The sequence below is a fragment of the Gastrolobium bilobum genome, unplaced genomic scaffold, assembly GCF_033153095.1.
Source record: "Gastrolobium bilobum isolate Gb01-03AN ecotype WA unplaced genomic scaffold, APGP_CSIRO_Gbil_v1 utg10606, whole genome shotgun sequence".
In the NCBI taxonomy this organism is placed as follows: domain Eukaryota; kingdom Viridiplantae; phylum Streptophyta; class Magnoliopsida; order Fabales; family Fabaceae; genus Gastrolobium; species Gastrolobium bilobum.
This window is the reverse complement of record NW_026897840.1, coordinates 181,398-196,427: the sequence shown is the minus strand read 5'-3', so window position 1 is coordinate 196,427 and position 15,030 is coordinate 181,398. Positions and strand designations below refer to the sequence as shown.

Below are 15,030 nucleotides of genomic sequence, written 5' to 3'. Positions count from 1 at the left end.
GGACTTTAAAAACATACGAGTTTTTTTCATTTAAAAACATATCATAATGATCCCAAAGCTCCTTAGAATGCGTAAGGCATTATTATTGCAAGTATTATAGGAATCCCGTGTTATTCCTAGTTTCCTACGGTTATAAAAGTATTTTTAGTGTATATTTATATTTATTGAAACCAAAACCCGCCACCTATCGCACTAACTATTAGTAATTTTCATAACGTCATAATGCCATCAAACTCATCCATGCCATTGAAGATGCCATAATTAATGTTTGAAAATAAGTATGTCCGATAAATTAATTAAAAGACAAATATTCACCATATAACAAGAAGTAACTATATAATTCTCATAAGAACTTCGTTTGAGACAAATCGATGTACATTAAGAAGTAAGACAAAGGATAATAGAAGAACATTAAGAAGCAGCATTCTAAAACGAGACTGAAACTGCTCTCAGAAGAAGTCCTTGATTTTGTTATCAACCACCATAGAACAAAGCACATTATAGGCCTCTTCTGTAGGGTGGTAACTGTCCCAGAATATATAATTTGAGGAGTTTGAACATGTGTTTAGGCTATAACGGTTGCACAATATGCTTACTTCTATATTTCCAGTGCCACAGCATCCCTTGTCTGGTACTTCAAAACCTAAACCACCAAATACCATGAGCAATGAATCAGAGAGATGAAAATGTGCTAGTCAAAAGGCATGGGAGTGGGACTAGTCAAGATGGTGATACCCCAGGCACATGAGAATCCTATTCTATTTGATGTTTTAGTTGGGAGTTCAGGACATTTTCATGCTAATTTGTAAGTCCCATGTGAAGTGCATTAAGGAGCCACTAAGTAACAAAAACAACTCGACAATTATATGAACATGCAGATGAATTTGACGTGACTTGTTACTAATTTCCTTTTATGTGAAAAAGTCTATGAATAAATGTCAACTTTTTATGCTGGGTTGTGATTCATGAAATCGTTCAGAAAGGTATAACGGTCCAACATATTGATCTACCTATAAAAGGTATATGATGGGAATGAATGTGTCTGATTACCATATTTAGCAGGGTTTTGAATAATATACAGTAACGGGTTGTAAATATCAAGATAGACGAGCCTAGTCTCTGGAAACATTTTTTTAAGGGCATCCATTTGAGAGACGAGTTTGGTGTTGAAGAGGAATGCTGCTTGGTTCTCAGAATCTGAACACGCTCTCTGTATGCCACCAGCAATTGTTCTCTGTGAGGGCACACACCCTATAGGCGGCAAACCAATTACTCCAATCCTCCTAGCTCCTAGTCCATAAAGTTCCTGCATTCAATTCATTTATATATATATATATATATATATGTGTGAGTAAAAACAGTATACAAAGATATATAGAATAAAGTTCTAAGAATGGTAATCGAATTCAATAGTCTAAACCAAAATGTTCGTTTGGTCATGTGGTTGACATGGATGTAGACAGCAGAAACATTCAAATAGTATAATACATGTTTGATACTATTAAGTACATGCACCCCTTTGCGAAGAATTGGCTTGTTAGCTACCCTTAACATAAATTGCCAACTATTAGTGTTGGGGTAACAGCTACATGTGCTTTGATTGAAAAGTTATGATAATTTTGCTCTTTAATTGCTTAGGAAAGTGTTCACACGATGATGCTCAGCAGAGAAAGATGCTAGTTTCTAACTTCCCGCTTTGGATTGTTTAACAGAACGTACCTGCAAGAACTTTGAGGCTTGTGAAGCCATGAAGTCCGTGTATGATGGAATGTCGTATTCTGCTCGCCGAATTGGTATTTGAGTATAAGTATTGGCAATGTCATCACTTCCAATGCACACTATGTATACACTCTTGGACATTATTATTGTCATTCTTTCTTCTCCAACTGCTTCCCTTATCTTCTTTTTGTACTCCCTGAACATGTCCAATTGATCTGATAATGATATCACAGACTTATGTGACAAAGATAAAGTAAAATACAGTTAGTTTTTAAGATATGCTAGTGAAAATTATAGCTTGAAGACATGTGCTTATAAGGCTTTAGGGGTAGTTATTAACTGCTATTTGAGAAGTAAGAGGATCATATCCAGCACCACCGGAGGCAAAGCTTACGCCTGTGAGGAGATCTTGAACTTGCAGATTGGGATCAAGATAAGCTGGTAAAATCTTCTTGACTCCAAATTTTGCAGCTGAAAAAGAGCAAATGAAATTTGTTTAGAAATTTAGCCAGAACATGTTCATTAAGTTCTATATCTGTTTGTACACATGGTAACATAGTGAAGGAGCAACATTTTTATACCAATGATGTCTGATGGGACTAAACCATTGCTGAACCTCCCGGTTGGTCGATTTCCTCCAGCAAAATCTCTACCATATGGTGGGAAATTGCATTTAACAATAGTGCTGATGTAGTTGTTATTACCCGGATCCACTATAGAGTCCCCAAACACAATGAGTGCTGGGACAGTTTCATTGTTTGGTAGAGTCACAGCACAAACACTTAGTTGAAAGATTATGGCTATGGCAAAACACCTATTAATGACTAAAGGCCATTGAAAGAGAAACTCCATGTTTTTATGACTAATAGTGCTCTGCTTTTCTTTTATAAAGAACCTAATGACTGTTTGTTAATATGAATACATTTTGAGTTTGGTGCAAGCTACTTATAGCAAAGCCAGACTAAATTTTTAATTAGTATCTCTTTGGAAATCATGCTTTTCTCGTAACAAAAAGATTTACGAAGGAGAATTAATTATATGATACATCTGTTGTGGTACCAAACCCATAAATAATATTGTTAATTGTTAGAAGAATATTGACTGAATCTCATGCCAAATCTAATCATCAATGAGGAAATGCTACGCCACAGAAAAAAAAAATAAAAAATAAGGAATTTGATTAAGACATTCAATGCTATATTGTACTTAAAAGATATTCAATAAATTAATACTCTGCAATGCATAATTTTTACCCTTCGCGTGAGGCCTTCAAGAACTAGAAACAAAAAACACAAAAATGAATGAGATAGTCAATACATTTCAAATAAATGTGAACTTGTGTTTCATTCATGCATGTTCTCTTTTTACGGGCGTATATTTGCAGAAAGCAACTGAAATTCACGTATGTATAGGCCAGGGCTGGCAAGTGGCAACTATTGTATGCCATCACATTTATATGTGTGTGTTTTTATTGTTAAGATGAGGAGGCTTGAATGAGACCCTAAGCAGAAAACTGTTCTTCATTATTACATGCACATCTAGACATCAATTATTGACAATGACAAAACAAAATGTGGCCAGTGATATAAATTCTTTCTACTCAGAGAGAGAGAAATAAGGAATAAAATATACTCAACGTCGTTGTCTAATCATTAAGATATCGTTTTGGTACCCAAAAATTCAGATTTAATTTAGTCTTTCATAATGTAAAATAATTATCAGGAATAAATTGATGTCTAAAAATATTCTAAAACACTAAACTGATCATATCCATTTTAAATGTTGAGAAACTAAATAAATTCCTATATTATTTTTTGAAAAACCAAATTAATGGGCACATGTTTCTTTTTTAAACTAGATAATATAATATAAAGTAACATAGTTTCTATGTGTACCTGAATATTATTTTGTCCCCTTTTATTATTTTTTCTTGTTAGGTTATGCAAAGGATTGATATTTTTTTATTGTTTCCTGCTCTTATTAGTAATTAAAATTGTTTTAAAATTAAGTCATGCAAAAAAGAACATACAGATATAATATTACCTGTAATTTGTTAGGATATGTATAACTGAGTCCTATTGTAATTAGGTGTAGTTATTTATCTTAACAAACTACAGGTTACAACATATCACAGCAAATCATAACAACATATAGAATCTTCTATTCCAACAAATATAATTTAATTAATTTAGCCAATTTGCTTGTATCTATGATCTATTTTTAACGGTCATATATATGAATATGACACAATTTCTCTACACATGCATTTGCCAATTTCCCAATGAATTTCCTTTCGGCTTTTTTCTTTTCCTCTTTCACATCACAGTATGGAGACCGATACAACACTCTAAGGCTGGATATTCAAGTACAACTTGACTCCACCATCCCTTGTCTTTAATTCACTCGCAACTCTCGCAAACAACCACTCAACTCAAAATCTTAATGTGTTGGGTGATGATCTTTTTAATGATTTATATTATATTCTCTAACACACTTCCTCACGCAAGAATGGTGGATATTACACAGGCCCAAATTTTGGTTTACCTTTTGTGCTTTTTTATTTTAATTCCACTTTAAAGTGATGGCGGTGAGGATCGAACTTGTGACCTTGTAGTCACTCAAGCTCTGATACCATGTAAAGAATCACTTCAACCCAAAACCTTAAGGTCACAAGTTCTCAAGTTTTGGGTTGAAGTGGTTCTTTACATGGTATCAGAGCTTAAGTGACTACAAGGTCACAAGTTCGATCCTCAGTGCCCTCCACTTTAAAGTGGAATTAAAACAAAAAACACAAAAAGGTAAACCAAAGATTGGGTCTGTGCAATATCCATACCTCTAGCCCAATGGACTCTCGTGTGAGGGAGCGTGTTGAGATATATAATCTCACATTGGTTGTATGTGCAACTAATGTGGCATTTATAAGGCATTGGGCACTTCCACCCTTTGAGCTAGCTTTTGAAGTGGTGTATCTCAAGGTTCTTAACATGGTATCAGAGCTTCAGGGACCATGAGGTCACAGGTTCGATTCTCACCACCCCACTTTTAGGTGGAATTAAGAAAAGCACAAGGCAGACAAAAAAGATGGGCTTATGCAGCACAAGACAAATCAAAAATGGGCTTGTGCCATATCTACGCTTCAAGCCCAAAGGGCTCTTGCGTGAGGGGATGTGTTACAGAATAAAATATAAAGTATTAAAAAGAGCATCACTTATTGCCTTAAGGTTTTGGGTTGAAATGGTTCTTAACAACAACGCTTACCCTAACCCGAGTCGGTATTCCATTTGATTCCCTATTCAGTTTTTTCTTTCTTTCTTCAGTACATGGTTTCAATACAATGTTGGAAATCGACAACACACCCAATTCCGAAAACAAAAAGAGGAAGGGGAGAAAAATTTAGAACGAGGTTTATCCTAATTCACCCAGTATAAGCTATACGTTTAGTTTATTTGTACTATATTCATTTCACCGTCATTCATTACAAAGCACTCAGTTTATTCTGGTTCATCCAATATAGATTACGTATAATTGACTAATTAATTTTTTGTTGTTCCCGCCAACAAAAATCTTCATCTAAATATGAAATATTAGTCATATCCAACATACAAAGCCCAATCACCCAACAATAATATTTATTTAATTATTGTTTGCCTCATTAAAATTAATTTTTTAACTAATATATTTACTTAAATAATAATAATAATATAATGTTATTTTATAATAAGCATAGTCAACTATTCATAACTTTTTTATTTTACTTCATATATCAATTAATTAAATATCACAATAATATAATTAATATTTTACTTACAGTTAACTAATAAATTACTTACATTATAATACTTATTATCTCCTAGTAAAATCTTAATTGCATTAGCTAAATACTTAACTGATATGAAACATTTTTTAGTAAGCTGAAGAAATGGATATTTTTGTATACATTTTTTCAAACTTGTGGCAAAATGAGGAAGAAAATCAACTTACAATATGTTTTTATTTTAATTTAATTTATGCAGTGCAGTAATTTTCAAAATAAAAGAAAAAGAACTTATATATGAATCCGTTCACTAAGATATCTATGCTGATATCAATTTTATTGAGAATTCTTGTTTGGAGGTTGGCCATGTTTCGTGGTTACAATGGAATTTGTACCAGTAAAAATTTCGACGTTCAAATAATTATAAAATAAATGTGAAATATACAATTAGGGTTAAAATCATAGTTAAGAGTGAAGATACTATAATTACAGAGAAATGAAAAAAGAATCATCATAGCTATTATGATGAAATGATGAGTGCCTTTCAGAAAATATTTCCTAATTTTGTGAGATTTTTTATGTACTAAGTGAGGTGGGACCTAAAGAATTGGGTTAGATGTGAGGCCCAATGTAACGATCCATACCAAAATTCAACCTGTAAAACTTAATTTTAAATTAAGAAAAAATATGTGTCATTTTAAATGACACACCTTATATCTTTTCACTCTTATAAAGAGGTGGGACTCATATTTTTTTAAAAAAATTCTCTTACTTTCTCGTTCATGATTTATCTCTCACTCTTACTCAAAATGACACAACTTTATATTCTTTGAAACGATACACACTTTTCCCTTTAAATTAATAGTCAACCAATCTTTGTACTTTAAAGGACCATTAATACATTTTGATATATATTTTTAATACATTTGTATTACTGAATAAATTTTATTATAAATTTCACTAAATAAGAGACAAACATAAATTATTAAACGAGATTCATATATAACACTCAACTTTATTCTTAGGCAATGAATCCTCTTCTGTTGCCAAATTAAATTTAATAATCATTTAATCCTCAAATTCTAACAAACCAATAACAAGATCGATATACAAGTTGTTAAAGGACAACAAAATCTCGGTCCTTCCTGCATTATCGAAATTCGAAAACATTCTTTTAGTGCAAACAAACTAATGAGCAAAGTGGAAACCAATGACACTAACAAGTCAAGAAGCTCAACAGATACAGAACGGTTACGTGCAGAATGGAACCATTCACATTCAGGACATGCTCACATGACACATATATCACATAACTATGCAAGCATTTGGGTTCTCGTCGCTGAAGGCCGTGGTGTACTTCACCTCAAAGGAACTCGCACGTGCAAGTGCCGAAGCTTCCGGATCCTGCAGCACGTTGCGCACGTACCCAGGCGGTGCCTTCTTGTCGTAGGCTTCCGGTGCGTAAGGGCGCGGAACGACATCGTAGGGGACATAGGGCCAGAACTCCACCTTCTTCCCGGTGCGTTGACCCACGCGCTTCAACACTTTGTGTGGGTCCACAAAACCAGTGACAGTGAGCTTGCTTTGCTTTGGTTCCACTTCCACCTGCGTCACACCTTTCATGCCTTCCACTGATTTCTTCACTCTTCTCTCGCATCCTTCGCAATCCATCTTCACCTTTATCTCCACCGTCTGATTAATCATCATCGTCGCAAAGATTTATATTATAGTATATATATCTACGCAATTTCAATTATTAAATATTTGTAGAAAAGTTGGTGCAACAATAATGTTATAACTCAGTACCCTCACCGTTGTTATCAACAATATACAAATATTACATAATTCTGTTTAGTAAGAAGAATGATTTTGAAATTGAAAGCAATAAATGAGCAAGAAGTTTTACCTGAAGTTGCTTGCGTTTGATGAGCTTGCTACCGTCGTGCATGCGACAGGATTCACAGTGCTCCAAAATGCTATCAAGGACACCCATAATATTAGTGTATGTTATTGTAGTTAAGAAATACAACGTTGCAGAGCTAATCCAACTTTTTTGTAACTCGAACAGATATATATGTTTACGATGTGCGTGTAAGGGATGCAAGATATGACATATGAATGTGCGAAATTGGACGTGGATAACTAGGTAAGAAACACTTTATGACAACATATGAGAGAACGCAAGAATCAATATGATGGCAATGTACGCAGGGCAGGATCCATAAACATTGCGGCATGGTTTTCGCTAGAAGTTTCTAGTGCAGCGCTGGTGGGACACATCCAACGGTGGGGGAATGCTGACTCAGCCTACCCATTTTGGACTTTGCACAAAGAAAAGTGGACGAATGTACTATGTAGAACACTCCAGTGGAAGAATTCTGGAAAACGTACTGTGACATTTTTTCAAAGCACAATTTACATACATTTATTTTAAATTTTTAGCAATTTTTTTATAAGAAGGTTATACTTATAATTTTTTTTTTTTTACAACTTGTTTTTTATAACTTCTTACAATCATATCTTAATATCGTTATTTTCGTCAATCAACGATTATCATTTATTGTGAATTAATAATTAATTAATGAATTTAATTTACAAAAATAATAACCGTTGATTGACGGAAATCAACATTGTTAAGATATGGTTATAAGATATTGTAAAAAAAAATTGTAACTATAACTTTCCTCATTTTTTTATGCTAAAACAAATATGCTATATAATATTTGAAATGTGGGTAGGCGGTGTCAAGGGGGAATAAACAGCCACCGGTGGTGGTAGATTACAGTAGCTATGGGAGAATGTGGTGTGTTTAATTAGGGCTGTGCATGGGTCAGGTCGGGTCAGGTTTTTGTCCGACTCGACTCAACTTGGTTTTTATAGTTCAGGTATTTTGACCCGCCTCGCTTTAATTTGATCCAAGTCAGGTCTGACTTGGATTGGATTTTGTTGAACTAGTTCAGAACCAGTTTGGATCTGACCTGACTTGAAGTGGGTCTGACTTGGTTTCTGAACTGGGTCAAATCTGACCTGACCCGTTTTTGACTTGGTTTTCTCACAAAATTTTGTCGAAATTTTTACGTTGCAAAAGACGAAAATTTCGTCACAAAATTATTTTTTCGTCGAAATTTTTACAAAAAAAAAATTTTTCTATTGAAATTTAGTTTCCGTCAACAGTTTTGACGAAAATGATTTCTTCCATCAAATGTTTTAAACGAAAAAAGAATTTTGTCAAAAAATTTAACGGAATGTTTTTCGGTCAAAATTTCGATGGGAATGTGTTCTAACGAAAATTTTGACGAAAATTATTTCGAGGGAAATGTTTCATTTGAAACTTTCGACGAAATTTAGATTCTCTAAAGAATTTTGACAGAATATTTTTTTCGTCAAAATGTTTTTTTTGTCAAAAAAATTTACGGAATTTTTTTATAGAAATGTGTTTCGTTGAAAATTTTGATGGAAATTTTTTATCAAAAAACTTGACGAAAATATTTAGTTGAAAATTTTCGATGGAAATGTGTTTTGCTAAAAATTTCGACGAAAATTTTTTTTGGTCAAAAAATTTAACGAAAATTTTTCGTCGAAAACTTTCGCCGAAATTTGAAATCTGTAAAGAATTTTGATGAATATTTTTGCTGTCAAAATTTTTTGATGACGAAAATGTTTCCGTCGAAAACTTTCGCCAAAATTAGAAATCTGTAAAGAATTTTGATGAAATTTTTTGCCGTCAAATTTTTTTGATGACGAAAATATTTCTGCCGAAAACTTTCGCCGAAATTTGAAATCTGTAAAGAATTTTGATGAAATTTTTTGCCGTCGATATTTTTTGCCGTTAAAATTTTTTGATGATGAAAATGTTTCCGTCGAAAATTTTCGCCAAAATTTGAAATCTGTAAAGAATTTTGATGAGATTTTTTGCCGTCGATATTTTTTGCCGTCAAAATTTTTTGATGACGAAAATGTTTCCGTCGAAAACTTTCGCCAAAATTTGAAATCTGTAAAGAATTTTGATGAAATTTTTTGCCGTCAAAATTTTTTGAGGACGAAAATATTTCCGTTGAAAACTTTCGCAGAAATTTGAAATCTGTAAAATATTTATGAAAATATTTTCCATAAAAAATTTTGATGTCATTGTTTTACTTTAAAACTTTTCTTTTAATGTAATTGTGATTTTTTTTTCACATAATGGGTATGGGTCAAGTTTTGGGTCAATGGGTCGATATTAAAACGAGTCAGGTCTAAAACTGACCCAAATAAAAGTGGGTCAGTATTTAAACCAGTTCAAAAAATATGGGTATTTATGGGTCGGGTCAAGGTCGGATCAAGTGAACCAGTTTTTTTGCACAGCCCTATGTTTAATAACAACAAATAAGAAATAGGTTTTCGAACTTTATAGTTTATACACATGAGATAAAGTGGTGGCTAGGGGTAAAACTGGGCCGGACCGGCCTACAGGGGCCTGCGACTCGGCCTACAACAAGCCAGACCTGACCTAGTATATTTCGTAAACTAGGCTGAACTTGGGCGTTGAAAAAACTTATTTAATAAAAAGGTCATAGGCTCAATTTCACAAGGCCTGGCCTATAAGCCTACATGCCGACCTATATTGTACTATTTATTTTAAATAAAATAAAATAGAATAATATACCTTGAAGAAAAAATAAAAGATATAAATTTAATCAATTGTAATTATTTATAACTTAATTATATTCGATTATATTTTAATAGAAATCTAACTTTATTTCTTATGTAGGAGGAACCAACATCTCAGCATGTTAAATTGTGTATATGAATATATTACAAGATTTTTAGAAGAGGTTATACTTACTACAAGCATCATGATGTGTTTGTAATTATTTTAATTTACATAATATGGATTTGTTTGTTGGATCTGATGAAATATATGTTATTTAATTTGAGCATTTTGCTTTTGAAAGTGACTTAAATGCAAATTGTATGAATTTTGTTGTTATTCATGATTCTATTTGGACGTTAAAATTATGATTTTTGGTTTAATAATATAATTTGAGTATTTTGTAAAGTGGATTCATGGTTCTGTTTGGAAGTTAAAAATTAATAGGCTAATGGGCTAGGCCAGGCCATTTGATTTTTTATAAACGGGTCAAATCAGGCTAACAATTAGACTCGTAATAGGCTTGGGTCAGGCCAAATTGAAATTTTTTGACATAGGCTTAGACTTTTCGAGACAAAACTTGGCCCAGCCCAGCTCACTTTCACCCTAGTGGTGGCAAAGCGAGTAACTGAACTTGTCTTGACTTAAAATAACCCAATTTGTTCCACGTCTTGAATGTGGGTTGAAAATTTCAACCCACCCCAGTGCCTATGGATCCTAACCCACTCCACCAACCCACAAATATTAAAAATTATACTCTCGTAAAAGATATCAAATACAGACAAAATATGTATAAAATATATCATTAGTTATTTAAAAATAGGGTTTTATAAGAGTTATGTTGTAGGAAAAGTGATTGTGTAATGTTATAGAGATTCGTTTTGCATGGCTTATTTTTTATTTATTTTTTTGTTTTAAAAAGTGTGGGCCCCACAAAATATTGTGAGTGTAGAAAAGTTTGTTGTGTTATGTTAAAGGATAAAATGAAAACCCTTAAAAATAATAATAAAAAAAAAATCAACCTAACGGGTACATCAATCCATTTTAACCCATCCTTAAACGAAATAAGTTTAAGCGGGTTGATGAGTTAGAACTTCCAACCCAACCCTTTATTTGTGACAAGTTAAACAAACTAACCCGAAGGAGTAGATTCATTTTGCCACCTTTTAACCCTTTATTTATAAAAAAAAAATTTACCAGACAAAGCCTGTTTATAGGATGGGCCCAAGTTCGAACAAAAAGAAAATAATTCAACGAAATAACTCACGTCAATTCACTTTTTCTGAATTATTTGGATGATTTTATACTTTTTATTTTTTTAATGATGAAATTTTGAATAATATCAAGTTTATGTAAGAGTTTTGTTATAATGTTTTTTATTGTTATTTGTTATTAGAGGAAGGTTATACTTACAACTTTTTTCTTATAACTTCTTACAACCATATATCATAACCGTTGATTTCTGTCAATCAACAGTTGTCATTTATTATGAATTAATAATTAATTAATGAGTTTAATTTGCGAAAATCATAACCGTTGATTGACGAAAATCAACGATTATGATATATGATTGTAAGAAGTTATAAAAAAAAAAATTGTAACTATAACCTCTCCCTTGTCATTAACTATTATCTACTTAAGAACAATGATAGAACTATAAAAATTTAAATTGGTGTACTATACACTAGAGTTTTTAGAAGGAGACCCATATTATTATTATAAGGAAAAAATGTGTATTATTTTAAAGGATATAAAGTTGTATCATTTTAAGTGAGAGAAAAAAATAGATAAAGAAAGATGGATCCCACTTCTTTGTAAGAGTGAAATGACATAAGTTGTGTCATTTAAAAGGAGAAACAAATTTCTCTTATTATAATATGTGCATTTATAAGATTATTTTACCTTCAATAAGAAGGCATACTAGAAAAAATATGAATAGCACACAGAGACAGGCTTTTAATAGAGGCGGACATTGTTGATATATCGCCCGCTTTTTTAATTTTAATTTTATATAGATCTAGTCTTTTATTTATAAAAGAAATATTGAATTTAACCTGCCAAACGATGATGCTATATTCCTATGCCTCCTCAATAAATTGGCTATGCTCTTCTTGACCGGGAAGGGCTGTTTTAGCGATATATAAAGTGCACCTCCTAAATTGGGGTGTAGCAGTGCACTATCAAATTCTTACCATTAAATTTGACACAGGTAACGTTTGGTACGAAGTATTTTTCAGAATTTTTGAAAAATTAAAATTTTTTAAATTTTTATTTTTCGAATATTATCATAAACTGAATGTTTTTATCATATTTCTGAAAATCGAGATTTCTTGATAATTTTTTTTTTTTTTTATCCCCTGCCAAACGTCAAATGAAATCAACGGGTTGTGATTGTAGAAAGGATATTTGCCAAGAATGTGCACCCCTAGTGTCAGGCGCATACCGGAGGATACCACCAATCAGGAAAGCTAACTTCTTTAATATTACATGTTAATCAATTTCTAAAATAAAAAAAAATAAAATATTACATGTTAATCCTATATTTCCTAAACTCTTCTTTGACCCCGACCTTACAACCCTAGGACCACGAGTTGGGTCAATGAAATTGCAACTCGCAGATTACGCTACCTCTGCACTTTGGCTTGGGTCAGCTATGGGTTTAAGAGGCAGGTGGAGTGATCCTCGCCATCGATGAACGAGAGACAAAATAGGGAGAGAAACGAGGAGGGGTGTTTTTGCGTACAAAATTTATATAAAATTTTGAGACTGCAAGTAATAGATCAGATTAATTACTTGGTAGAAAAGCTTTGCGTTGAGTCTTAGGTAGTGTTAATAATTTCAAAATCATTAATATTATAATTAAAATTTATTAACCCCATATCCAATGTAGGATTGACTGAACTAAAAAATTATTAGCTCAGATTAAATTTAACTCGATCTCAATTGACCCAAATTTATACTAACTTGCAACAATGTGACCCACAGATAACCTACCTAATGGTTGGACTTGAGTGAGCTCGGGCCTAGCCCACTCAAATTGAATAATGTATACAAGGGTTTATTTAGAAGTTTTAGTGTGTTAAATTTCATGGTAACTCTATTAGAGTTGTGAACTTCTTGGTAAATCATGGTCATAACTCACAATAATCATGGGAACCTTTTTGTTTGATCAATTCTCCGCGGAATGTAATTTCCTCATGGTAAATGATAGTGTAGGGGTTTCTTTCCCTGAATTATTAATTTTCGTAAGAGTTTAACCTTTCTTGCATTGGAGTTCTCTAGATTTTAAAAAGGAACAGCATTTTCACCAAAAAAAATAAATAGGAACAGCGTTATGTGCAGTTCTCTATCTCATTGTTTTTTTCTTAAATTATGTTTAAAACTCTTTTGTGCGTAAGATTGTGTAAGGCTTTTTAAAAACTGTTGATGATCTCAATCCAACCTTCCTTATGCATAAAAAAAAAAAAAAAAAAAACAAGATAATAATTTGTAGTTTTTTTCTTACAAATGATTTATTGGACCAACGCGTATTTGGAGATTTGGGTCTCTTAAATATGTAGTTATGAGTTTCATATGGAGATTCATGTATGTAGAAAGACTACCGTTGAAAATAGTTTCTGCCTCTACTGCTTGGGATTCCCTATAAGATTAGTTCCCTACATAGTGAGTGAGACAACCCTCTTAAAAAAAAATTATTGGACCATAAGAGAGGATTTGGTACAGGAATAATATTTTTTTATCTAGGAATCATTATTATTGAGAATATGGTTGGAAAAAAAATTCCCGGGAATAATATGAAAAATGTGTTTGATAACTGAAAATATTTATTAATTTTCCTGAAAGAGTATTTGGTTGATGATAAAATATTACTGGAAAAATGAAGATATTTTACGAAACTACCCTCTTCATAAATAACTTTTAAACACGATAGAGGAACAAAAATCATAAAACAGCAGTGCGCAAATAACAACCCATTTCGTTTCTGACCTAATTTTGCACCGTATCAGCTTGCATATTCCGAATTCGTGATTTAATCATGAATGTTCATCAACCTGGTAAGTCCATAACCCCCATTTGTTATTGTCTCATTCCCCTTTGAAGTTGTTTTCATCGAAATGGAAGTTGTTCTTATTATTCGTGTCATTTGATTTCCCCACAAAACAGAGACAACTAACACAGCAAGATCGAACAAACCACACACAAGTTTCGTCGCTGGCCTAGCTCCACACCAACAAATTTATTCAGACGAAAACCATTTCTTGGAACTTATGATATGCTAGAGCTCAAAGGGTAATTTTGTCTGCAAATATGTCAATGGATTCCAACTACGTAGGAAAAGTAAATTACCATGTCCAATTAGGTATTTTGAATCTTTTTTCGGTAGTGTTAAATGAATACCTGGGTACAAAATATTCCTGCATCCAATTTATGTTTTCTTTGTACCAAATATGGGAATAAATATTTCTCACTATCCCATTCTTGGGTATCCAAAATATTATGCTGTACCAAACACTCCTTAAGGGGCTGTTTGGTACGCGATATTCTTCAAGATTCTGAGAAACTGAATTTTTCTAAATTTTTAATTTTTGGATATTATCGTAAACTGAATGTAAAAGTCATATTTTTGAAAATCGAGATTTTCGGATAAAAAAAATTTCTCCTTTACCAAACGCTCCGGGATAAGGAAAAAATATGTAAGGAATCAAATTCCCACTATGTAATTGTAGTCTAGAGTATTAGTGTCGCAATATTAATAAGAGTACTATATAGCCAAACACAAAAAAACAAATGTTAAGTAATCAAGTCAACTATGATTAGACAAATTTTTGTTTGCAGAAAAAGCTTAAAATAAAATGATCTTATGGAATTGTTGATTTTTAGCGATTATCCTAATCTAAATTTTAATTGTGACGGATTCAAAAAATTT

General features: G+C 32.4%; 2 protein-coding genes across 2 annotated transcripts; both read right to left on the bottom strand.

The window, feature by feature from the left end:
• Nucleotides 1–436: 436 nt before the first annotated feature.
• LOC133310776 (GDSL esterase/lipase EXL3-like) lies at nt 437–2,571 on the bottom strand. Its single transcript, XM_061511763.1, has 5 exons — nt 2,301–2,571; nt 2,060–2,190; nt 1,720–1,953; nt 1,051–1,306; nt 437–643 (listed from the first exon to the last, which is right to left on the bottom strand). Exons 1-5 carry the CDS (start codon nt 2,569–2,571, stop codon nt 450–452), a joined length of 1,086 nt encoding a protein of 361 aa, XP_061367747.1. The 3' UTR covers nt 437–449.
• A 4,008-nt stretch (nt 2,572–6,579) lies between these two features.
• LOC133310778 (heavy metal-associated isoprenylated plant protein 27) lies at nt 6,580–7,642 on the bottom strand. The gene is made up of 2 exons (XM_061511766.1): nt 7,380–7,642; nt 6,580–7,165 (listed from the first exon to the last, which is right to left on the bottom strand). The coding sequence occupies exons 1-2, from the start codon at nt 7,464–7,466 to the stop codon at nt 6,779–6,781; spliced, it is 474 nt and encodes a 157-aa protein (XP_061367750.1). The 5' UTR covers nt 7,467–7,642; the 3' UTR covers nt 6,580–6,778.
• Nucleotides 7,643–15,030: the final 7,388 nt, after the last annotated feature.